Source organism: Leucopleurus acutus, assembly GCF_964270905.1.
Source record: "Leucopleurus acutus genome assembly, chromosome: 20".
NCBI lineage: Eukaryota > Metazoa > Chordata > Mammalia > Artiodactyla > Delphinidae > Leucopleurus > Leucopleurus acutus.
This window is the reverse complement of record NC_139162.1, coordinates 12,802,250-12,828,827: the sequence shown is the minus strand read 5'-3', so window position 1 is coordinate 12,828,827 and position 26,578 is coordinate 12,802,250. Positions and strand designations below refer to the sequence as shown.

General features: G+C 42.4%; 1 protein-coding gene across 2 annotated transcripts in view; it reads right to left on the bottom strand.

The window, feature by feature from the left end:
* WDR59 (WD repeat domain 59) overlaps positions 1-26,578 on the bottom strand; it is a gene marked incomplete at its 5' end in the record, with an annotated part of 84,102 nt that overhangs the window by 22,354 nt on the left and 35,170 nt on the right. Inside the window, 10 exons of one of the 2 annotated variants that reach the window (XM_082863216.1) lie at positions 2,646-2,702; positions 6,494-6,647; positions 10,587-10,656; positions 11,161-11,317; positions 11,473-11,568; positions 14,074-14,238; positions 18,048-18,172; positions 18,303-18,435; positions 19,463-19,542; positions 24,298-24,454. In XM_082863216.1, the coding sequence (XP_082719342.1) occupies positions 2,646-2,702; positions 6,494-6,647; positions 10,587-10,656; positions 11,161-11,317; positions 11,473-11,568; positions 14,074-14,238; positions 18,048-18,172; positions 18,303-18,435; positions 19,463-19,542; positions 24,298-24,454 (1,194 nt within the window). The remainder of the gene's footprint in view (positions 1-2,645; positions 2,703-6,493; positions 6,648-10,586; positions 10,657-11,160; positions 11,318-11,472; positions 11,569-14,073; positions 14,239-18,047; positions 18,173-18,302; positions 18,436-19,462; positions 19,543-24,297; positions 24,455-26,578) is intronic. The other variant, XM_082863215.1, reaches the window with a different exon arrangement.

The following is a 26,578-nucleotide window of genomic DNA, read 5'->3' as shown; positions in this document are numbered from 1 at the left end:
TAAGTCCTAAGTTACCTGTTAATATGTAAATAGTTTGATCCATATAAAAACAGATCCATTTCTGCATATACAGAGATCACCTGATTCCAGTGAGGGCTGTCCAACACACCACTGTCTACAATTACTCACTTCTAAAGTCACTTCTCTGCCAAGCACTGCTGAGCCAGAGCAGCGTGCAGACGCAAGCAGCTCCTGTGGCTACAGGGCTTAACACGCCAGGCTCAGGCCAAGGTGCTGTGTTTCAGGCCAGGCTCACGAGCCTGAACCTCGCGCCGTTTAACTTCCTTTTTGGATTTGTTAGGATTCGACACATTCAGAGAAAAGAAAACTCAGGGTCCAAAGAGACGTCTCAGGGCTCTTCTCCCATTTGCAGTCTTGGGTGACAGAGATTGGCAGAAACGGGCCTGTGTGAGTCATCAATAAGTCCTGGATGAAAATGTGAAGATAGTGGTCTGGGCAGCTTTCTGCAACTACCCTTCACAGAATTACAGAAGTCACTGTCTGTATTTCCTGGGACTTCCTTGTCAGCTTCTGGAGACACCAGGCTTCCAGGTGCTTCTCTGTTTGCTCTGTGCTGATGCACAGGTGGTGCTTTACGGACCTCGATAAGCTGCCTTAGAGCCTACAATAGGAGGAGATTCCCTAACACAGGATCACCCTCATGATAGCTGCCACCAAGAATCGAAGTGTGAAAGCAATTAAGGGACAGCTGTTTTTGTTCATTTAATCCAGCAAGGAATAACTATAAAACATTATAAAAAATCTTTAAGGGGGGGGTCACAAAATATTTTTTCTTCAAACTTGGAGGTTGATGGCTTTTAAACATGAACTATCTCCCCTTCGGGCTATGGAGGTCACTCAGTAAACCTGTCTCATGGCAAATTATTCTGGGGATTCAAATCCAACAAGGCTGCCTGAACAAAGATGTGGTAGATCTCAAATCAGGTGTCAGGGCCTAGGACCCAGGTGCTCCCTAAGAAGCACGGAGTGTTTCCTCTAGTGTTCTGGCAACAAAAATGGTTCATACCTCATCCACACCTTCCCAAGATTTCTTTGCCTTAGTATCTTGCTGGAGATTTTAGAATAACCTCTCTAGTCTGAGTACCTGTCAGGTGACGACAACCATGACACACCGGGATGAGGTGTGGCTGACCTTTCCAGGTGAGAAAAGGGCACAGGGGCCCCAAAGCCCCCTAAAACCTCCTGCATTGCTCCAGTCCCACTCTGACGGGCTTAAATGTGTATACATTTCTGTGCAGTAAAATCGGTACCTCTGGGAGGTGAAGGACTCTGCACTTCTCTTAGGTCATCTCAATGCCCCATCGATAGAAAACACCCCTTCCCCACAGATTCCATGAGCAGGGATCGAGGGAGGAGAGACAAAGCAAGACAGACAAGTTATCACACAATGAGACTGGGATGCTCCTCTGAACAGACCAAGAAGGTGTTCATGGAATTACGGGAAACAGGACAGGGAGGATCGGGGTAGGGAGGGAGGGGCGGTGGGAGCGGGGAGGCACTGGTGCAGAGAGCACTGAATGACAACCAATAGCCAGCTTGCGACTGAACCACCAGTGTTACTGCTACAATCGGAGGCAACATCGATGGCAATAAATGGGTTAAATGTAAAAACAGCCCAAGAATAAGCCACCAACTGCTTCGCAGCAACCCCGTCGACAATGCATAATCATCAGCAGAGTGGGCAGTGAGTCAAAATGAGTTCCTCTTTAAATAGCAGCAGGAGCAGGGACTTCTGGAAAAATCCGTGGAAACGCAGCAGTTGGGTTGGTAGGACAGGCTTTCTGAGGAAAGATGGCCATGGAGGCAGCTCCACCCCCAGGTTGTTGGGCAGCAGTGGAACTTGCTAATCAAGGTTCCTGATTTCAACTGGTTTTTATATGAAAAGGTTATAGGACTATGCCCCTAATTTTTTTTTTTTTTTTTACACCAAATGAAACGTACACAAAAGCCTCAAAGCTGCCTTGCACAGCCTGAGGTCACCATGGCACGACTGAAACACAAAGGGGGTGGGAGAGGAAGACAGAAGAGGAGAGAGTAAGCAAGAGAAAAGGAAGAGAAGATGTCCATTGCAGAGGTTTTATTGTCAATGCAAAATACTGATGGCAAGGAAAAAATTTGTTCCAGGAAATTCCCAAAGGATTAAAATCTAGCTTCGGTGTCATGCCAATGAAGCAGGTGGGCACCTCCCTCTGTGAACTCGAGCAAGACGATAAAAACGGAGACAAAATGGTAGAAGCCTCTTATATCTTCCTCTGCTGCCCCGCCATGCCAAAGGTAGGCTTTTGAAAGCTCTGTGAAATTATACAAATACTCCAAGTGAAATCAGGTGAGCTAAAGGCTTATCACTGGGGTTCTTTCCAAGAAATCCAGCATTCAGCTTCATTTTCAAAGAAGTCCATTCACAATCCTTAACGATATCAGTATTCACCCATTTGAAACTGATAGAACCAGGAGGCAGTCCTTGGTGCCTGACTCCCAAGAGTGAGAAATTGATTATGCTGGTCCTGAAAACCAGCCAGCCTGTCATTTCAGGTTCCTCAAAGCCAGGCAGGTGGCATTTTATTCTTGGGCCTTTGGGCAGAGACAGGATTAGTTAAGGAGAGCATTTGCACAGCGCACAGTACCGGGAAGTCGTTAATTGCTTGTATGGACCAACGTCGCCGGGCAGAGCGAGGAGACATCTGTGCGTGAAAACGTTACACCCACGAGGAGGGAAGAAAAACACCAAGAAAATTAAAAGGGAAAAAATATAGAATAAAATGAAAGCTTCCCATACATCTGATGGATTCAAAGGTACCATAATATACTGCAAAATTGGGATGGGAATGACTGAAAAATCTGAAACTCAGCACAGCAGTATTTAGATTCCCTCACCCCCCTCCCAACCCATCACACTCCATACACAGCTTCAATGCCGTTGTCCTTTAGTCGGAAACACATTTCAAGGTATCAGGAGGCTGACATCCACACAGCTCTAACAGAGGAACTACGACGGAGATTTGTGGTTCTCTTACAAGAATTAAGATCGTAAGAAACAGGTGGAGGGACTTCCCTGGCGGTCCAGAGGTTAAGACTCCACGCTTCCAATGCAGGGGATGCGCGTTCCATCCCTGGTCGGGAACTAGGATCCCACATGCTGCGCTAAGACCCACACAGGCCAGCGCAGCCAAAAAAAAAGGAAACAGGTGGAGAACTCTGCTTCCCCTTCAAAAGCATACGTATGTGCGAGAAGCTTCTCATTCCTAAAAAGGAAGAAGTTCCTCAAGAGATTCAACACCGAATTGTTTTTGGTGTGTGGCTGGGGGGGGTGGGGCACGCCAGGGAAACTGAAGTCTTGACCTTGGGACTGCAGGACCATCCTCAGAGTGGTGCCATGAGGAAGTGAGAGCCTGAGAGAACTGAAGGGTGATGCTCCCCAGGGCTCTTGCTAACCACGGGAGCATCAGTGTGAAACTGGGAGCATACAACACTGTTTCGCAAAATCAGAAATTACTCTATTAACTTCAAGGCCTCCTCAGTTATTTACATTAAAGCTATTTTAGTGATGTCAACTGAAGTGAATGTGGGAAGCTGCAAAAATTTTTAAATGTTTACAGGGCAATGCCTGATGTTTATCTTAAGTCCTGGGCCTTCTGATTTACCCTAAGAATAAACAATATTTCATCAGCTATTAACAGATGGTCCAGTTACCAAATGAATGTTAGCATCTCTCTGTGCTTTCTAACTTCTTATATGAAATTTAATGGTTTTATTAATTTATTTTTACATCTCTCACATTTAAAAAAATTTTAAGAGCAAACACTGGAATTCCATCTGGAGAACCTCTGGGTGATATAACAAGATGACCTAAGTAGGGCAGGGTAAAAACACAAAAACAAGAAAAATGAGTATTAGTCCCCAGTGGCTCTAGGAAGATATTTCTGCAATCTCCAAAATACTCTATAATTCTTTCATTGTTATACTTTAATGCAGTTATATTCTTTTCCTTTCTTCTTACTCATTTAAAGCTCTCAGGGGTAGAGATCTGAACAAGAATAAAAGTATGCAGGAGAAAAAAAAAAAGTATGCAGGAGATAAAATTTGGGCTGAAAATGAAGACTTAAGCACAGAGAAATTTAGTACACTGGAATCGTTTCCAGGACAAAAGTAATAAAAGTGATATTATTTGACATTTGAAACTAGACACCCAGGAATCAGAAAATACTTCTCGAGGGATAAAACTGTTATCGTGTCCTCTGTGAGGAAAATAAGATGGCCATATTTCATTCCTGTAATTCCTTCCCCATGCCGTATGTAAATGGGATGGACGTGAACAAGCTTCAAGGAGAGTTTACAAGTTTATTTTAGATTCATCACAAAATAACTGACTGACCAGTTATTGATAACTGATTTTAACTTCTTACTAGGCTGAACCATGTGAAACTTTTTCTTAAGGTCAAAAATGCTCAAATATCAGCAGTTTCATATGATTTAACCTAATAATTACTATGTGTCATACATTAAAATGTGCCTCCCTCTCCCAGGGCTTCTAGGGTTCTTGGAATAGTCTATGTCTTGGAACAGTCTATTTCCTGTGATTGCTAATTGACTGAATTATAGACCTATGATTTGTGAACTTTTCTGCACATAGGCTATACATCAATACAAAAGTTTCATATGAAATTATAATAAAACTACCTCCCCCCCACCTTATTCGCTCACTGTCTGAAATACAATTCAGAGACCACTTACTATGTCATTCTAGGGGACTACAATGGCCTGTTTTCTGGGGAGAAGCAGCACACTGGGAATCACCCCAAAGTGAAATATCACAATCCTTCCTCCACGCCCCAGCATATCCTGTCTGATAAGAGCTAATTATCTATGTGCCTTTGTTCCCTCTTCATGATTACAGTGTGTTTGTCGTAAAAGAGAGTCCAGACCATCAAAAATATAAATGTAGGCCTTACAAAGGCTTCTGCATTAGGAGAGGCTCCTTCTTGGAACTGGAGTTATTTTGATGAAACAAGACCTTTACACACTATCACAGGGTCAAAAGTGCAAGTCCCAGCTATGCTGCCCAATCTGAACCCAAGCACGAGAAGCACGGGGCATGATGCAAAGGGGAATTCAGAACTGCCTCTTTGACTAACAGGTCTCCTCAACCTGGCCCTGGTGCTAAAGAAAATTCCCACATTTATTCAACCTTGAGTTTGTTTAGCTACTACATCAATAATAAAATGCCTTAGTTCCAACCAGTTTATCAAAGCTTCTCACCAGTTACTCGCTAGCTTGCAGAAAAAGAAAAAAAAAAAATTTTTTTTTGAATGTAAAGGACTTGGGAAGATAAAAGTGTTCTAAGAAGTTCTGTGACAGGTGCAGGACAGGGCGGGGTGGGGGGAGGCAGCGGTGGGGTGGAGAACTCCGTCAGAGATGCAAAGAAAGGGACTATGGAGCTGGCCAGAAAGGCAACCAAAAAATCATTTTCCCTATTTGACTGAAGGTTTTGCCCAAGACTGGTCATGCCTCAAGCATCAGTTCCTGCCACTCATTTGTCACATACAACCCTAAGACCTGACAAAGTCAGCGACAGCCAACATCATGCAAACCAGGAAGGTTAGACACTACACTGTAATCAAAGTGAAGACACCTCCAACACCTGCTGGAAATTGGGGTTTTATTTTAAATAACTCAATTTTTAACAAAAAAACAAATTTTAATTATAGTCAATCCATCATTTCTCAATTAGTGGGAGAGAGCAACAAAGAATTCCTAAGGACTGAGTTTGTGAGTAGTTCAGTGGTAACCAGTTAATACATCATGTCAGTTAAAAGACAGTTTAAGCCAGACTCAACCTGATAACACAGAAAGTTCTCAGAATCATTCCCACGCTCTGACGATATTCTCTACACTGTTGTCACCAAAGGCTTCTGACAGCTTAATAGCTACTGTAGGGACGATGAGTTCCTTAAGAACCCAGGAACAGAAGGACAGTTTCAGGTGATTTTTGTATAAACCGGTCCATTCAAATGGGTACTTCGGTGCAGACTTTGTGAAAGTATAAAACCTCTTAGAGGTCAACTTGAAAACTTCCCACAACTATGAAGTTCCAAATATATCAGGATCCCAAGCCTTCTGAAGCATCCCTTAATTTGGTGACAAATATCAGAATACCCAGGAAGACCTGAAGCTACGTGATTCTATCTCAGAGGATGGGAATCGACTTCATGTATAGGGATCACAGGACAGGGTTAAAGGGAGGGAAGAGTACGGATTATAACAACCAACCACCCCTCCCCCTCCTATATAATTTACAGTAGTTAAAAACCAACCGAAAGGAACAAAGCAACGGTCTTTCTCTAACACACTAAGTATGAAAGGGAAAGACCCCAGGGGGATCACTAATTTAGCTGCTGTGCGTGGCAGGCAGGGAGGCCAAGGACAAGAATCTGGGGAAGGGATAAGAATCAAAGGCCGTGGATCAGCCGCTTACCCGCTCCTTGTAGTAGAAGGAGCTGATGGAGACCTGCTCCTTCTCACTGCGCGTGGGGCTCCCGCTGTACAAACGGAGGTTCCCAGGGGCCTCTGTGCGGATCTTCATGGGCGCAATCAAGCCAGTATGATAGGCAGATAAAGCTGACAGAGACCTGTGGTTGAAAAGGCACGATTAACTTGGATCTTTCCATAGTTCTAAGTGATGCCATTCTTAGCGCTTGATGAAATCAGGAGAAAAAGATGGATGAAATGGGGAAAAAATGGAAACTCCAAAAAGGAATCAAAGAGCACTTTTAGAACTGAAAAATGCTTTATCTGCAGAAGCGGAGAATGTTTCTATGACTATATACATAGAAAATTCAAAGGAGTCTATAAATTACTTAAACTAATAAGTGAATTTAGATACAAGGTCAATCTACAATAATCTACTGTATTTCTATATATTAAAAACAAACATTTGGAAAATAATAAAATTGCATTTACAATAGCATCAAAACACATGTAATACCGGGCTTCCCTGGTGGCACAGTGGTTGAGAGTCCGCCTGCTGATACAGGGGACACGGGTTCGTGCCCCGGTCTGGGAAGATCCCACATGCCGCGGAGCGGCTGGGCCCATGAGCCATGGCAGCTGAGCCTGCGCGTCCGGAGCCTGTGCTCCGCAACGGGAGAGGCCACAATCGTGAGAGGCCCGCGTACCACACACACACACACACACAAAAAAAAAAAAAAACACATGCAATACCTAGGAACACATTTTTAAAAAAAAGTGCATGGAAAATACAAAATATTTCTGAGAGAAATTAAAGACTCAAAACAATAGAGAAATACACCATGTTAATAGACTAGAAGATTCCAGATAGTTAAGGTGTCAATTTTCTCCAAGTTGATCTATAGAATCAACACAACTCCAATCAAAATATGAGCAGGCTTTTTTCTGTAGGAACCAGTAAGCTGATTTCTATTTTTACAGAAATGCAAAAGATCTATAGAGTAGCCAACACAATCCTGAATGAGAATAATAAAGTTAGAGGACTTAACATTACCAGATTTGAAGACTTACTATATAAACCTACATTAACAGTGTACTGTTGGCATAAGGAGAGACCAATAAACCAAAGAAAAAAATAGAGTCCAGAAACAGATCCAAAACATACGGTCAATTGATTTTCAACAAAAGTATCAATGCAAATTCAACAAAAGCAAAATCTTTTCCATAAATAGTGCTATATATATAACAACTATATATCTCTACATAAGGAATTTACATCTATAAATTTTTAAGAGAAAACACAGAATATTTTCATGACCTTGGGATAGGCAGAGATTATTTTTAGACAGGACACAGAAGCACTAACCCTAACACTTAAAAAGGATAAACTGAACTGCATCAAAATTAAAAACTGCTGAAAATTGAAAGTCTTTAAAGAGGGACAAAGATAAGCCATAGATTAGGAGAAAATCAATACATACACCCAGCAAAGAATTTGCAATAAGAATTGATAAAGAACTACCACAAATAGATAATAAGAAACACAGTCTAAAAAAAACTGGACAAAATACTAGAACAGGCAAATCACCAAAGAAGATATCCAAGTGGTCAATTAGCACACAAAAGCTGTTCACCATCATTAGTCACCACCATGGAAGCACAAATTAAAGCACAATGAGATAATACTACACACCCACCACAATGGCTAAAGCTGAAAAGACTAAAAACACCAAGTTTTGGAGAGGATGTGGAGCAGCCAGAACTCTGAAACGTTGCTGGAAGAGTGTAACACGGCATAACCACGGGGACAGACTTTTTGGCAATTCTAATAAAATTAAACATGCACGTATCCTATGACCCAGGGATTCTACTCCTTGGGTAGAGAAATTAATACACATGTCCATAAAAAGACTTGTATGAAATTTAAAAAAAAAGACTTGTATGTGTAGGTCTACATATAATAAAATAAAAACTGGAAATAATCCAAATGTCCATCAACAGGAGTATGAATAAGCAAATTATATTATTTTCATACCATGGAACTACTGATCCATGCAACCACGTGGATCAATTTCAAAAACGTTAAGTTGAGCAAAACATGCCAGACATAAAATAGGACATGCTGGATGATTCTATTTAGATGAAGTTCAAGCACAGGCAAACTAAACTTCAATGATGGAAGCAGAAGAATCATTTCCTCTGGGTAAAGGGACCAGGGAACTTTTGGGAGTGAGGACAAGGCTCTGTATCCTGATCTGGGTGCTGGTCATCAAGGTACAGACTTCACATTTGTGTACCCTAAATTATACCTCAATACAATACTGTTATTAAGGAAAATGTTCTAATAGGAACACTTTCCCACTGACCCAAAGTCCAGACACAGATATCTGTTGTTTCCTTTTAAGAGTAGGTGATTGGGGGCTTCCCTGGTGGCGCAGTGGTTAAGAATCTGCCTGCCAATGCAGGGGACACGGGTTCGAGCCCTGCTCCGGGAAGATCCCACATGCCGCGGAGCAACTAAGCCCGTGCGCCACAACTACTGAGCCTGCGCTCTAGAGCCCACAAGCCACAACTACTGAGCCCATGTGCCACAACTACTGAGCCCGTGTGCCACAACTACTGAGCCCGTGTGCCACAACTACTGAAGCCTGCGCACCTAGAGCCCGTGCTCTACAACAAGAGAAGCCACCACAGTGAGAAGCCCACGCAGCGCAATGAAGAGTAGCCCCCGCTCGCCGCAACTAGAGAAAGCCTGCATGCAGTAACAAGACCCAACGCAGCCAAAAACATAAAATTAAAAAAAAAAAAAAAAAAAAAAGAGTAGGTGATTGTTTTCTAATCCAACCTTTCAAATAAGGAATCTAGTGTAATGTAGGGTGTTCTCTGGCATTTAACTCCCACTTCTTGTAGGGTCAAGTTCTCATCTGCTTGGGTTACTGCAGAAACTGGCAAACTCCCAGGACAGCCGTAGCACCTGTTCATGAACTTGGTGCAATGTCTTTTCTTTCTTGTTAGCTTAGCTATTCATTATTAAGTATGCTAATTATATCATATACAGTATAACCAGGTGTTTGTAGCAGGAGGGTTTCCAAGTTATCCTGGTCATCACACTGCAGAACCAGAAGTCTACAGCATAATATTTAAGTTTAAAAAACCACTAATATGGGGAAGGTTGTAAAGGTGTGGGGACAGGGGTATATGTACTCTGCACTCAATTTTGCTATGAACCCAAAATTGCTCTAAAAGATAAAGTGTATTAATTAAGAAAAAAATTTATAATATGATCCAGTCATTCAGTTCCTAGGTATATATCCAAGAAAAATGAAAAAATACATATCCACACAAAATTGGCACAGAATGTTCATAGCAGCATTATTCATAATGGCCAAAAAGTGGAAACAGTCCCAATGTCCAATGACTGATGTATGAATAAATAAAACATGGTATATACATGTAATGGAATATTATTTGGCAATAAGAAGAAATGAAGTACTGATACATGCTACAACATGTATGATCCTTGAAAATATACTAAGTGAAAGACGTCAGTTACAAAAGAACACACATATAATTCCATTTATATGAACTGTCCAGAACAGGCAAATTTATAGACAGAAAGTAGATCAGTGTTTGCCCAGGGCTGGAGGAATGGGGGACTTAGGGACTGGGGTGACCCTTAAGGGATTCAAAGTTTCTTTCTGGGATAATGAAAAGGTTCTAGAATTGACTCTAGTGATGGCTGCACATACACTACATGTGTGTGGTAATGTTAGAAGTGGCCTATTAGTGTTACGAGACTATAGATTATCTCTTGCTATTATTCTAGTTTTATTTAATATTCAGATAATACTTTAGCGATAGGGGAAGAGCACATTAAAAAAGAATTTGCCTTGTTTTGACAACAGTTTTTATCAAGCAACTCCTAGTAGTAACTTTACAGTAGAAATCTCAGCTTGGGTGAAATTCAATGAACCATGATCTTTTGGGAGTTAATCTTATAATGAGTGATAACTAACACAAACTGTCCAAAGACAAATTCCCAGATGTCTGCCTATTTCTGGCCCATGAATGTAGCGTACACCTGCATCTCCCAGACTCACCTCGGAGTAGGCTCAGTCGGAGACACCGCTCGGTGCATCGTCATGGGCCTTGTGAAATACACCAGGTACCCTGTCAAAGGAGACATCACACGTGCACATCAAGGTCAATGAGCTGGTCACGGGAAATCCTAAGAAAGCACTGGTCCATCTTTTGTCTACCTCAATATACCTGAAGGATAAGACATAGTATCCTAAGCTACAGAGGCTCACCAACGGCAGCCGTACTTAATAAAAACAAAGATAAGAATCTCCAGGATTCAGGAGAGATGGGATATATGTGGTTTGGAAAAAGTCTTCACAGGTACTTTATATTTCCTATGTGTATTTTCAATGGGTTGAGTCAAGACTCAAATTCACACTCATCAGAATGAAACAAGTTAAGTCTGTAAATCTGGTGAACATTCTTAGGGTATGTCCCCAGATGCCAATTCGGCTTCAGATAACACTATGACAGAAATCTTTTGAGTTCTCAGGAAATAAAAACAAAGAAACATTTTCTGATGGAAATTTTTATACAGACATTCTTAGCTTCTCTCTCTCGAAATCTAGAATCAGAGAACCTAAAGAGACCAACCTGCCCCGCAGAATCTGGCCCCCGAGGTCCTGGGAAAGGGAATGTTGGCATCCTGGTAGGACCCGTAGGCGGTGGTCACCCGGGCAAACGTCGGTAGGGGTGGCGTGACAGAGTTCGGGAGCGCGAAGGGATTGCTGGAAGCGCTGTCTTCTTGGTTCTGAAATTTTAAAAGCAAGAGACTAAAACCCACAATCTGTCTTCAAGCCAAATTACAAAACAGGACACATTATTCCAAGATCAGGGAGCCCAGGATTTTAGGGAGGAGGAAAGGAAACGAAACCCCAAAGCATAGCTTGGTAACAAGGATCCCACCACAAAAGACTCAAGGCAGGAGACGAGCTGGCGCAGGCAGGGCTCCAAACAGCTCTGGTTGCGTTTCACTTTTTGCAGGGACGTGTCTTTCAGGATCTAGAAAAGGCACAAAACGCAGTCAAGAAGAGCAACATTCTTTCTCCTGACTCTTTTTTATTGTGTGAAGCATCGGAAGCAGCAACGATGCTGGGGCACCGGAGCATGGCTGTGTCTGAGGCTGCCAACACAACACACCACCTTCCCCCTCCCCGAGGGGCTCAGGGAAAAGATTCATTTGTGAATCCTCTTCCAGATGCCCTTTCCTTTGCCATGGCAGGCACATGCACTGGCTCTCAGAGAGCACGATTAGAACCACCATTCTTCCTTTATAGTGAGTTCTACTCCTTTGCTCTCCCCCGACCCCACCCTCCTCCATGAGAAATCTCAGCATCACTTAGAGTAATATCCTCCAGTCTGGACTGAAAACTGTTCCATGTGATACATACATGCCAGGGGGAACAGATTTCACTTTAGTGAAAATTAAAATGTACCTTTTTGGGGGGGGTCCTTTAAAAATATAAAGCCTAATATACCTGGACAAAACTATAATTCAAAAAGATACATGCACCCCTATGTTCATAGCGCACTATTCACAATAGCCAAAACATGGAAACAACCTAAATGTCCACTGACAAATAAATTGATAAAGAAGATGTGGTACATACATACAATGGAACACTACTCAGCCATAAAAAAAGAACAAAATAATGCCATTTGCAGCAACATGGATGCAACTAGAAATTATCATACTAATTGAAGTAAGTCAGAAAGAGAAAGACAAATACCATATGATATCACTTATATGTGGAATCTAAAATATGGCACAAATGAACCTATCTACAAAACAGAAACAGACTCACAGACATAGAGAACAGACTTGGGGTTGCCAAGGGTGAGGGGGAAGGGAGACAGATGGCCTGGGAACTTAGGGTTGGTAAATGTAAACTATTTCATTTAGAATGGATAAACAACAAGGTCCTACTGTATAGCACAGGGAACTATATCCAATCTCCTGGGATAAACCATAATGGAAAAGAATATTAAAAAAAAGAATGTATATATGTGTATAACTGAGTCACTTTGCTGTACAGCAGAGATTGGGGCACAACATTGTAAGTCAACTATACTTTAATAACATGTATATATTTTATATACATATATATATGCAGCTTAACATTTTAAAGCACAGGCCATCGGTATAACCTGACATACACATACTGAAGGTAGGCATGTAAATTGGACCTGGGCTGTCTAACGTGAAAGTCATTACCGGACTACAAAGCACATGAAGTGTGGCTAGTCTGGATTGCGATGTGCTGTAAGCATAAAATTCACACCAAAAGTTGAAGACTTAGTACCAAAAAGAAAAAAAAAAGAATGTAAGCTATCGCAATAATTTTTATACTGCTTACATATTGATATGATAATACTTTGGATATACTGGATTAAATTAAAATATTATTGAAATTAATTTACCTTTTTTTATTAGTATGGCTACTAGAAAATTGAAAATTACATGTAGTCTGCATCATATTTCTATTGGACAGCACTGAATTAGACCTTTAAAACACTTGCTTATCCTATCATTTTTATACCAATAGAAAAATCTATCTTTTTTGTATGTCCAAACAAGGCAACAAAATGTTCAGACTCCAAGGACAAAACGTCAAGTACCACAAAATCTGAGTTATTAGCATTTCACAGACCCTCACAAAGCTTGAACAATTTCTTGGTTACCTATCATACCCCAAGAAGATAGAACAATCAAGTGTACATAACACAAACTAGGCAAAAAATGAATAGCATTCAGGTCAACTTGGTGCTGTCAGGATATTTCTGCTATTTCACATGTGATGCTGCTCAGACCGAAAAAGACGTATCTCAGCTCATGGGGCTTTTTTATGAGGATTCCACCTGATTAGCTCTGCGTGAACTGACAAATCAAGTTTCTGAACCTGTAAAGGTAAAGACGAGATGCCACGCTGTACCCCTCCATTCAGGCACCGCTGTCCTATCACACCTCACCTGTCCAGCCAGGCAGCCTCACTCTAAGTAACAACATCTCCTTTTACGGAACAGATTTTTTTAATGACCTTACATACTTTTTTTCTGATTAGAAAGTATCTTTTAGCTTCAGAATACATTTTGCCTACAGTTTCCAAATAAATGAGATTGTATTGTATTAACCTGGGATTAACACATAGCTTTAATGAGATCTGTGAGCAGATTATATGCAATTACATAATTGCCTATGATTTATATGCAATATTTCTGAAGTTATACGCAATATCTGTGCAAATTTTTCTGTGGAAGGGTGTGTGGTTTTCATTAGACTTTAGAAGGGGGCGGTCCATGACCCAAAGAGATTAAGAATCAGCGCTCAATGTTTTCTACACAAAAAGAATACAGCCGTTAACCCTGCTAGGTGGAAGGACACATGATGTCCAAATCTTATCGACTCGTTTTTTCACTCAACTTCACTGCTTGACTCAGACACTGAAGCAAATGAGCAGTGCTCTCCACTTCTGACATCAAGGAGAACTTATGAACACAGATGCCCACCTTGAGCAGCTTCGCTTTCATAGTGGATGTGATGGTGGTGGGGTTAATGAACTGGAAGGAAGGGGCCGCGTGGTTCGGGTACTGCGCAGGGAACTTCACCAGCATCTTGACGCGGTGGTTGCTGCAGTGCACAGACACTGTGCAGCTCCTGTCTGCTGCGTCCATCTGCAGGGGACAAATCAATAGCTGCTTTGGAGAGGAACTGCAAAGGGTCTTCAGATGCAAACAGGTTTAAATAAGGTAACTGAATGCTCTAGGTTCCTGGTAACGGAGTGAGAGAGAGTCTCCAAAGATGAATTTGGAAGATGTGGACAACTCATTTTCAAAACGGATTTTTAATTTTAGCACCGATTTAATAAATTCAAAGTGTTTTTGCTTAAAAAAGCTTCATCCCAAAGCTGTGAGATAGGCTGAAACTTGTTATATTTATTTTGAGATGGGAAAATAAAGCAGGAAGATGTTAAAAACCTGACTCAAGTTAAAAGTACTCCGCGGACCTAGGAATAAACCTACCTAAGGAGAAAAAAGACCTGTATGCAGAAAACTAAGACACTGATGAAAGAAATTAAAGATGATACAAACAGATGGAGAGATATACCATGTTCTTGGACTGGAAGAATCAACATTGTGAAAATGACTATACTGCCCAGAGCCATCTACAGATTCAAAGCAATCCCTATCAAACTACCAATGGCATTTTTCACAGAACTAGAACAAAAAATTGCACAATTTGTATGGAAACACAAAAGACCCCGAATAGCCAAAGCAATCTTGAGAAAGAAAAACGGAGCTGGAGGAATCAGGCTCCCTGACTTCAGGCTATACTACAAAGCTACAGTAATCAAGACAGTATGGTACTGGCACAAAAACAGAAATATAGATCAATGGAACAGGATAGAAAGCCCAGAGATAAACCCACACACACATGGTCACCTTATCTTTGATAAAGGAGGCAAGAATATACAGTGGAGAAAAGACAGCCTCTTCAATAAATGGTGCTGGGAAAACTGGACAGATACATGTAAAAGAATGAAATTAGAACACTCCCTAACACCATACTCAAAAATAAACTCAAAATGGATTAAAGATCTAAATACAAGGCCAGACACTATAAAACTCTTAGAGGAAAACATAGGCAGAACACTCTATGACATAAATCACAGCAAGATCTTTTTTGACCCACCTCCTAGAGAAATGGAAATAAAAACAAAAGTAAACAAATGGGACCTAATGAAACTTAAAAGCTTTTGCACAGCAAAGGAAACCAATAACAGGACTAAAAGACAAACCTCAGAATGGGAGAAAATATTTGCAAACGAAGCAACTGACAAAGGATTAATCTCTGAAATACACACGCAACTCATGCAGCTCAATATCAAAAAAACAAACAACCCAATCCAAAAATGGGCAGAAGACCTAAATAGACATTTCTCCGAAGAAGATATACAGACTGTCAAGAAACATGTGAAAGGATGCTCAACATCACTAATCATTAGAGAAATGCAAATCAAAACTATAATGAGGTATCACCTCACACCGGTCAGAATGGCCATCATCAAAAAATCTACAAACAATAAATGCTGGCGAGGGTGTGGAGAAAAGGGAACCCTCTTACACTGTTGGTGGGAATGTTAAATTGATACAGCCACTATGGAGAACAGTATGGAGGTTCCTTAAAAAACTAAAAATAGAACTACCATATGACCCAGCAATCTCACTACTGGGCATGTACCTTAAGAAAACCATAATTCAAAAAGTGACATGTACCACAATGTTCACTGCAGCACTATTTACAATAGCCAGGACATGGAAACAACCTAAGCGTCCATCAACAGATGAATGGATAAAGAAGATGTGGAACATATATACAATGGAATATTACTGAGCCATAAAAAGAAACGAAACTGAGTTATTTGTAGTGAGGTGGATGGACCTAGAGTCTGTCATACAGAGTGAAGTAAGTCAGAAAGAGAAATGTATGCTAACATGTGTTAGCTACTGTATGCTAACATATATATAGAATTTTTTAAAAAATGGTTATGAATAACCTAGGGGCAGGACAGGAATAAAGACACAGACGTAGAGAATGGACTTGAGGACACGGGGAGGGGGAAGGGTAAGCTGGGACTAAGTGAGAGAGTGGCAATGAAATATATACACTACCAAATGTAAAATAGCTAGCTAGTGGGAAGCAGCCACATGGCACAGGGAGATCAGCTCAGTGCTTTGTGACCACCTAGAGGGGTGGGATGGGGGGGTGGGAGGGAGACGCAAGAGGGAGGGGATATGGGGATATATGTATACGTATAGCTGATTCACTTTGTTATATAGCAGCAACTAACACAACAATGTAAAGCAGTTATACTCCAATAAAGATGTCAAAACAAAAAAAAAGTACTCCTGGGAAAATCCTTCTCTCTAAAGGAGATGGGGGCTGCTAGGGGCTGGCGAGAGAGGAAATGGGAAGAGGCTGCTAGGGGATGTAAGGTTTCTCTGGGGATGATGAAAATGCTCTGGAAGTAGCACTGGTGATGGCTGCATGGCTTTGTGAATGTACTAAGAACCACTAAATTGTGCACTTTATTTTTTTTTTAAGATTTTTTTTTGATGTGGACCATTTTTAAAGTCTTTATTGAATTTGTTACATTATTGCTTCTGTTTTATGTTTTGGTTTTTTGGCCTCAAGGCATGTGGGATCTTAGCTCCCCAACCAAGGATCGAACCCATACCCCCTGCATTGGAAGGCGAAGTCTCAACCACTGGACCACCAGGGAAGTCCCTGTAAACTTTAAAAGGGTGAATTTTGTGGTATGTGAATTATAGCTCAGTAATTTTTATTTTTTTTTATTATTTTTTTTTATTTGGCCATGCCACACAGCATATGGGATCTTACTTCTCCAACCAGGGATCGAACCCACGCCCCCTGCAGTGGAAGTGCAGAGTCTTAACCACTGGATCACCAGGGAAGTCCCTCTCAGTAATTTTTAAAAAGCAGTCCTGGGAAAGGAATCAAGATCTCCTTCTTAGACTAGATCACTAGATATCCAAACTGTTCTCAACTGGGACAAAGGGAATATAAACTGAGTTGATATAGATAACCAATTAATCAAGGAATCCTTTATCTCTTTTGATTTCTTGTGCTGCCAACTAGAGATGGCAGCTGGAGGATGGCAAAAAGAGCCACACATATGGGAAATCTGGAGACTCGGATTCAAATAGCTGTTGACCTTGGACAAGTTATTTCATTTCGTAGTGTCTCTGTTTCCTGATCTGTAGCGTGGGGATAAAACCACTTATTGCAGAGCTGTTTTAAAGGCCAAATGATACAATTATGTAAGTGCACAGATCCAGGCCTACTGTTAACTGAATCTGGGCAAGAGAAAAATTAATCAAGTTTTAAAACTCCTTCACAGAAAGACTCAATTCCCTGAAGCACAGAATTTCAATACCTGCCCAAAAGGAAAAGAGTAAATCTCTCTGTGTGTTAAATGAACAAAGAGGCTTGGTCACCTTCTTAACATGCATCTAAATCTCTGAGGAAATGACCAGCTTACAAGGCAAGATCGTACAGCAAAGTACTAAGAGCCTTGGAGAGTCAGGAGGCTGGCTTCCAAACTCAGCCCTGCCATTAACTTTGCCAGTAACTCCCACCAAAACACTAAACTTTCCAGGAGCTGAGCATCTTCACATAGAGTAAAATGAGGTGTTAGAGCATCTAAGGAGATTTTTAAGACATTTGAGCATCAGTTTATCCCTTGGTTCATCTTATGAGAAAATAATAGGGTAAGGGAAAATAATCTGCGTTTGTAAAATATCTATGTCCTTAGATAACATAGAAAACAAAAAAGCAAGCACAGAACACTTCCCTGTTAGAGCAGCAAAGCTATATTGCTAGCCTAAATCATGGCTGAAATAGTCCCCTCACCCACCAACCGCCAACCGCAAGCGAGAGACAGTTCGCTAAGCCCGAGCACCTCCACGTTCACATTGCGGATCTGCACGTTGATCAGGGAGAACTCCTGCTGCAGAGTCTGAGGCAGGCCCAGCTGCTCTGATTTCTTCTCTTCCAGGAGACTGCTTGGGGGGTCTTCCTTTAAGACTAGCAGGAGAGAGAGGGTAACTTGTTGGAAAAGATTTCTGAAATGGATTCAGAGAGCAGTTCTGGGGTATTTGCCACAACTCGGAGATGCACAGAGGGGCACCGCACCTAAAACAGTGTGACCAATTACCTTCTTCCTCCCCGTGGCTGGAGTTGTGCTGGTGATCTGTATCCTGAGTGTGAAGGGTCTTCTCTGGTTCCGGCAGAAGAGCAATGCTCTCAATGAACTCATCAACACCATCTAAGATGTCATTTGCACAAAGCTGCAACAGAGGGGAGGAGATAGATCTAGGTCTAGAGAAGTCAGTGGAAAGGACTGTCGTGTTTGATTGAGTTCTGACTTAAAAATGGGAATCACAAAGGAGAGAGATGTCAGCCCCAAACAGATACAATCAAAATGAGTTTTGCCCATCACCAATTCTCCCTGGTTAAATACACAGGGTAACAGACTCTATTAGTCTACCCTGGAAAATGTTTTATCCTGTTCATAGGTTATGCAAATCTCAGAAAACCTTTTAAACTCCAGCCTTGATGGAGTTATTCAGCCAACACAAGAGCAAAAATATCATAACCTCAAAGCATTTGGAGCAAATGGTATTTTTTGGAGAAAACAGATTTAAAAGGCAAGAAGGTGATGGTATTTGACCAAAATTGCTCATGAATGACTTGGTACTAAGCAGTGTAGCAAATCTGACCCAGCATTTTCTATCCACTCTGTACAGAGTGCTGTATGGGATGCAATACAAGTGAGACAGCGATCCCACCTTCAAGGAATTTAGCCACCAGAGGAGAAGACAGAACCCCGTGATGGGGCAGAGCAAAGCAAGGGCCACGAAAGCAGTTCACACAGGGACCACTGTGCTTCATATAAGATCAGATACAATTTATGGGGCAAAAACTGGAAAGGGCTTCACTTGACAGGTGTTGTTGATGAACGTGGAGAACTCTGAACACTGCCTAGTGCCAGCACAGATTTTCTAGCCCATTTATAAGAGAAAGAAATGAAGCCCCCCAGCCACTTGCTCAGTATGCTAACCCACACTACCTTAGATCAGGACAAGAGGAAACAAAGACATTCAGAGGCTTTGAAGCCTTCAAGCGCTGAATACTGAAGTGGGCTCTTGAATACCTCAAAGCCTCAGTGTAGCATACACAAGCCACTCGGCCAACCGGCAAGTACGTATTAAATGTCCATTACGTATCCTCTAACTTCTTCAACTACCAAATCTTCTATCTTAAGTTTCTGGTGTATCCAGTTAACATTCCTCCACAGCATCATTGAATACATACCCTCTGCATCTGGGAATCCACCCGCCACATTCTCAGGGTCTGATCCCGTGACCACGTAACCAGTTGGTAGTCCTTGGACCCTAGAAATCACCAGGTAAAAATCATGGAGGTTTTTCTGGATTCAACATCAAGTTTCTTACAGGTTGCGATGGGGTGAGATTCATTCATCCATTCATCCATTTAACAAATATTTATGGAACATCTCCTATATGCCAGGTACTGTTCTAGGCACTAGGGCTATAAAGTGAATACAAGAATCTCTGTCTTGGGCTTCCCTGGTGGCACAGTGGTTGAGAGTCCGCCTGCCGATGCAGGGGACACGGGTTCATGCCCCGGTCCGGGAAGATCCCACATGCCGCTGAGGGGCTGGGCCCGTGAGCCATGGCCGCTGAGCCTACACGTCCAGAGCCTATGCTCTGCAACGGGAGAGGCCACAACAGTGAGAGGCCCACGTACCGCAAAAAAAAAAAAAAAAGAATCTCTGTATTTACAGATCTCACATTCCAATGGTGGAAACATACAATAACATGTCCGGTAGTGACAATGTTATGAAAAAAATAACATGGGATAAGAGGATAGAGACCGACAGGGGAACTATTTTTAGACAGGACTTTCCTGAGGAAGTCACCTTTGAGCAGAACCTTATTTTTATTTATTTATTTATTTATTTTTCCGGTACGCGGGCCGCTCACTGTTGTGGCCTCTCCCGTTGCGGAGCACAGGCTCCGGACGCGCAGGCTCAGCGGCCATGGCTCACGGGCCCAGCCACTCCGCGGCATGTGGGATCTTCCCGGGCCGGGGCACAAACCTGTGTCCCCTGCATCGGCAGGAGGACTCTCAACCACTGCGCCACCAGGGAAGCCCTTATTTCTTTTTTAATAAATTTATTTATCTTTGGCTGCGCTGGGTCTTCGTGGCTACGCACAGTCTTCTAATTGTGGTGGCTTCTCTTGTTTTGGAGCACGAGCTCTAGGCATGCGGGCTTCAGTAGTTGTGGCACACGGGCTCAGTAGTTGTGGCTCGCGGGCTGTAGAGTGCAGGCTCAGTAGTTGTGGTGCACGGGCTTAGCTGCTCCACAGCATGTGGGATCTTCCCGGACCAGGACTTGAACCCATGTCCCATGCACTGGCAAGCAGATTCTTAACCACTGCGCCACCAGGGAAGTCCTGAGCAGAAACTTAAATGAAGTGAAATAATAGCTCACAAATTAGCAAGTGAAGAGTGATGCTGGGATTTAACGTCTCACTGAACTTTCACCTCCACAAATGTTCTTCCTTTTACGTGTTCCAGAGGAGCTGGGGATGAATAGGTTGCTTGTAAAATGAATTGTTTTAAATGCATCGTGACATCTTACTGTTTAAAATAATTTTTTGGTAAGGAAATGCATCTCTTTGTAAAAGGAATAATCAATCTTTAATGTTCTTAACTGACTGAATTGTATTTTCACACGATAGGTCTGGTCAAAGGGAAATTATCCTATCAATAAAAAGGTCCAAGGTGCTTTCTGAAAGAGCTTTATGAAAGATCAGAACATTTCAGGGTAATTCTGCGGTATCTAGAATCTTCTTTATGGCCATCTTTAGAGAGCAAAGAATCTAGAAATAATTTCATCCATTCCCTCATATTATGGATGGGGAAACTGAGGCAACAAAGAACAGAGTGAGTGAGGGCCAAAGTTCCTTCTCTGTGTCACTGCCTTCAACCAGGCCTTCATTCCTCCATGTTTTAATACATCCCTGTGTACAACTATCAAGACAGCAACTATTCTGAGCTACCACCTGTCATGAGAACCACCATCTAGCCCATGTTCATAACAACTATTTTCTTTTCTTTTTTCTTTTTTGGCATCGCTGCATGGTTTGCAGGATCTTAGTTTCCCAACCAGGGATTGAACCCGGGCCCTCGGCAGTGAAAGCACAGAGTCCTAACCACTGGACCACCAAGGAAGTCCCAGCAACAATTTTCTGACTCCACATCCAGCCTCTTTTCATGTCCCTGACTTTGAAGAAAAGTTATGCCTAATTCCTTTCTAAACCCAAATCCTCTACTTGGGTCTTCGGCCCTATTCCCTATTTTCAAAGGGCCTTTGCTTTCACACCTACTCCCTTTCTTGCCTCTTCTCCTTGCCTTCAAACAGAGAGGGCAGCAGCCTCCTCCAAGGAATTTAGTCTACTCCTTGCCTCTGAAGGCAAACTCATTCACAAAACCAGTTCGTGCTGCCTCTGTTTCCACTGTCTTACAATCAGGCTTCCCTCCTCAATCAGCTTTTGGAACTGGTCTCTTAATGATCGTATGGCTTCCTATTTATACCTATTTATACAATTAAGTGCTTCTCTCTTACTTTGCATGGAGATCCTTCAGCAAAACCCAAAACCAATGACCTCTGATTCCTTCATGAAGCATCCTTTTCCTTGGACCACAACATCCTGATTCTCTTCCTACCTCTGAGAGCTCCTTCACCACAGTGAAAAACCAACATCAAAGCCTGAGGTGGTCCAGTAAAAACTGACTAAGAAGACATGGCAGTAAAAAGAAAATGGAACACCATTAGGTTGAGAAAGAAGTAAAATATAAGAATACATGCAGGATGGGGACTTCCCTGGTGGTCCAGTGGGTGAGACTCTGGGCTCCCAATGCAGGGGGCCCAGGTTCGATCCCTAGTCGGGGAACTAGATCCCGCGTGCATGCTGCAACTAAATACTTTTTTTTTAAAGAAGGAATACATGCAGGATGACTACATTTATAAAAGGTTCAAAAACAAACAAACCTAAAGTATTTTTAGGGATGCAGAAATGGGTGGTAAACTGTAAAAATAAAAACAGAAATCACTATCGTAAATGTTAGGATAGTGTTTACCTCTAGGAAAGGGAAAGGATTGTGATCGGGAAGCTTCCGGGTTCTAGCAATGCTTTCTTTCTTGACCTTGGTGGTAGTCACACAGATTTTCACATTATAAACTCTACATGTTTTATGCAATTTTGTAGATGATATATCTCACAATAAAAAGGAATTTTAGAAAACACCTATAACTTGTACTCAAAATTTCACTACGGGCTAGACAGACCTAATTTATACAATTCACCCTGCCAGCTTACAGATGACATAGACAACTGAAAATGGGTTGCTAAAAACTTTTTATTTCAGTCCAAAACTACAGGCCAACCTCTCGCTGCCAGACCATGGGGAAACTCTATCATCTCTTTTCAATGGCAAAATGCAGGACAAAGAGTTGAAAGATGAAGTCAAGCATGGAAATTGATGGGATAGAGACCAAGCAGCCTCGTGTTTCTAGAAGCAAGTCAGATTATGGAAATGAAGATGGGAAAATTAAGAGCCTGATCAAAAGATTCCTTTCAAAAACAATCCTAGGGACTTCCCTGGTGGTCCAGTGGTTAAGAATTCACCTTTCAATGCAGGGGACGTGGGTTCAATCCCTGGTCGGGGAACTAAGATCCCACATGCCGCGGGGCAACTAAACCCGTGCGCTCTAGAGTCCCTGAGCCACAACTAGAGAGAAGCCCGTGTGCTGCAACGAAGACCCCACGTGCCACAGTGAAAGATCCTGCATGCCACAACAAACATCCTGCGTGCCGCAACTAAGATCCAATGCAGCCAAATAAATGAATAAATATTTTTAAATAAACAAATAAATAAAAATTTAAAAAAACAAAAAAAACTATCCTAGAAGAGGCTTGTGAAGGTCACAAACGAGCTGGGATAAGATGACTGCTCTAATCCCAGGTCCACCAGAGACCTCTCCTGGACTCTGGACAAGTCACACCACTCCACTGCCCAGTTTTCCTTTTGTGATATGAAAAGACCATGAAATATACTTCTGGTCTGGAAAACATTTAGAGAGTGTGGCAATAAGATCTCAAGACAAGGGAGGTTGAAATTAAGTTTGCATGGTGAGTTGGTGGAGAAAGTGAGGCTGAGGGCTTCCTAACCCCCCCTTATACTTATGATGCATGAATGAGGGCTAGCTAGATTAAGCTGCAATAACAAACAGCCCCAAATCTCAGTGGCTTAATGCAAGGCTCTCCTGCTCTCTCTACATCTTCACCTCACCCCCACCCTGGTGGGAGCAGCGCCACATGGAGTTTCTCCAGGTACCTCGGAAGAAGCAGAGAGGGTAAATAATTGCACACTGGCTGTTACCACTTCAATCCAAAAGAGACTGCATCACTTTCGTTCATGTTTCAAGATCCAAGCAGGTCACGTGGCCAAACCTATCTTCAAGGGGTTGGGAGGTGAAATACCACTGTGTGCTTGTGAAGAGAACTGGGAACACGTGGTAGGTGGTACTGACGATGACCTTGCATCTCCCTAATCAATAGAGGGGGAAGGGAGAATTCCTTGGCAATCAGTGGTTAGGACTCCACACTCTCACTGCCAAGGGCCCGGGTTTGATCCCTGATGGGGGAACTAAAATACCACAAGCCGCACGTTGCAGCCAAAACAAAACAAAACAAACAAACAAATAAACAAAAACGGGGGGGGGGGGAAGGAGCAAGTGCCAGGGATTTCTGAGTGTGCGATGACCCCTGAGTTTCTCAGCTCTAGAAATGATCCAACAGCAAGGCTACCAACCTCTCCAGATCCCTTCCACCTAGGAGAGACACTACACAGAACACAAGAGGATGGACTTGGGGGGAAGAAGCACAGCCACACACCCTATCACCCACCTACGATTAAAGGGGGAGGTTCCCTGACTCCCGCTCCTAAGCCAGCCCTGTTCCTGCATCCTCCCCTCCGATCATGGGGCCCACCCCGACGGGAGCTGTTGGTGAGCAGGGCTCAGGAGGAAATCAGTTGGCGGTCTCCCTCCCACCCACCTTCCTTCTGTTTCCTCCACTGGAATTCCAGCACCACATCATCATGGCCTACGAAGGTATGGACCGGCGTGTTCAAGTCAAAGACATTCCACAAGAGCAGGCTGTTCTCCCTCCGCAGCTGGGGAACCATCACGGTCACCAATCCATTGCTGAAAGGCTGTGGCAGAAGAGGGAAAAGCAGGCATTGTTCCAGGGAGAATCCGCTGAGTCTTGAGTTACCCACGTTGGAATTCTCGCCTAATTAAAATAAACTGGATGACAGGAGGCCCCAACCCATCTGGGGAACATTTTTCCAAATACCATCAGTTGACCATCAACATCTACTTTTCATTTGCTTTCCTTTTTTTTTTCTTTGCTGATGGAAGGGACCACAGCAAGTAAAAAATAAAGCTAAGCCAAATACTTGGAGAAGAACGTTTTTTAATGTAAAATAAGCAAATGGCTCTAGGGGTTGCACACGGGAACACCCCAGCTCCTCTCCACGAGTTCCCTCTGAGAGTTATCGAGTACATTCCCAGAATGAGCGTGCAAAGCACACTGAGGGTAACCCCAGACAGCAAACAAACCCCGCCATGCAGAAATGCACCAGAAACACACCACCCACATGAAGCAGCGCCTTCCCACTGCCCGCAAGACCACAGCTTTGCAGAGGAAAATCTTCCAATTTCAGGACTGACACTTTCCACTCATAAACACCCGATCTGCGAGGTAGCTAAGGGGCTCATTTGGTTGACAGGCAGACTCTGTTCTTTAAGGAATTAAGCCAAGGCTACCTAAGAGCACATTGATTGTCTCCTGCCCTCTTGGCAGCACTCCTGAGCTTTCCTGTTTGTTTTTTAAAGCAAACATATTAATCCAGAGAAGTATTTCAATTCACAAGAGCAAAGCCTGACTTCCTCCCAAGTGCTCCCAGATGCGAAGGCCAAGTAATACCCCAATTCTCTTCTTCACGCCATGACGCAGCAGGTGGCAGCCTAATGCATAAAGATCCCTCCATTCATCCCTGTGCTCCCTTTCAAGTTGACACTGAAGGAAATATATTAGCTCTGATCAATTATCCATCTGGCAACAAAGGTGGAAGGTCGGTAACAGCCTATCCACTATTCTTGTAGCATTTTGTGGTTTATACAGCATTTTCATACATGTTTTTTTTTCCAAAGGGAAAACATATTGTACAGGTACTAAATGCCACCGAATTGGACACTTAAAAATAAGGAATTTTATCACAATTTTTAAAAAGAGCAAGGGATATTAAACACTATTATTCATGTTTGACACAGGAGGAAACTATTACTCAAAAAACACAGGTGGCTTGCCCAAGGCCACACAAGTATTAAATGGCTTATTACAGCATTATTCACAATAGCCAAGATATAGAAACAACCTACATGTCCGTTAATGAATGAATGAATAAAGAAGATGTGGTACATATACAGTGGAATATTATTCAGCGACAAGAAACAAGGAAACCCTGCCATTTGTCACAATATGGATGGACCTTGAGGGCATTATGGTAAGTGAAATAAGTCAGACAAAGATAAATACTGTATGATATCATTATACGTGGAATCTAAAAAGCTGAACTCATAGAAACAGAGTAGAACGGTGGTTACCAGGGGTTGGGGGTGGGAGAAACAGGGAGATGCTGGTCAAAGGGTACAAACTTCTGGTTATAAGATGAATAAGCTCTGGAGATCTAATGTACAGCGTGTGATTATGGTTAATAGCACCATATGATATACTTGAGAGTTAAGAGAGTAGATCTTAAATGTTCTCATTGCAGAAAAGAGATGGTAATTATGTGACGATGGTACAAATGCTACAGTGGTAACTGTTTGGCAATATGTAAGTGTAACACATCAACATGTTGTATACCTTGAACTTATGCCATGTTATATGTCAATTATATCTCAGTAAAGCTGGAGAAAAAAATTAAATGTCATTGCCAAGCCCTAAACCAAGGTCTTCTGAATCTAAAGCCAGAGTTCTTTCCACCACGATCCACTGACCTCCAGCCTCTCAACCCTCCAGCTTACCCTCTTCCCCTCCCTTACTGACCACCTTCACACTGCCCAGCTCCCCAGCCCAGCTAGTCTAGCACTTCTAGTATAGAGCCTCACCCAACGACCCAAGGGCAAATTTTTAAATAGATAACAGCTTTTATGCCGTCATTACCACCTTTGTCCCACTTCTAAACCAAGACAGAAGGAGAAAACAGTCTCACAAAAAAATAAGAGGAAATGTCCCTGGCCCCTTCTGTCCAAAACACCTAGATAATGTT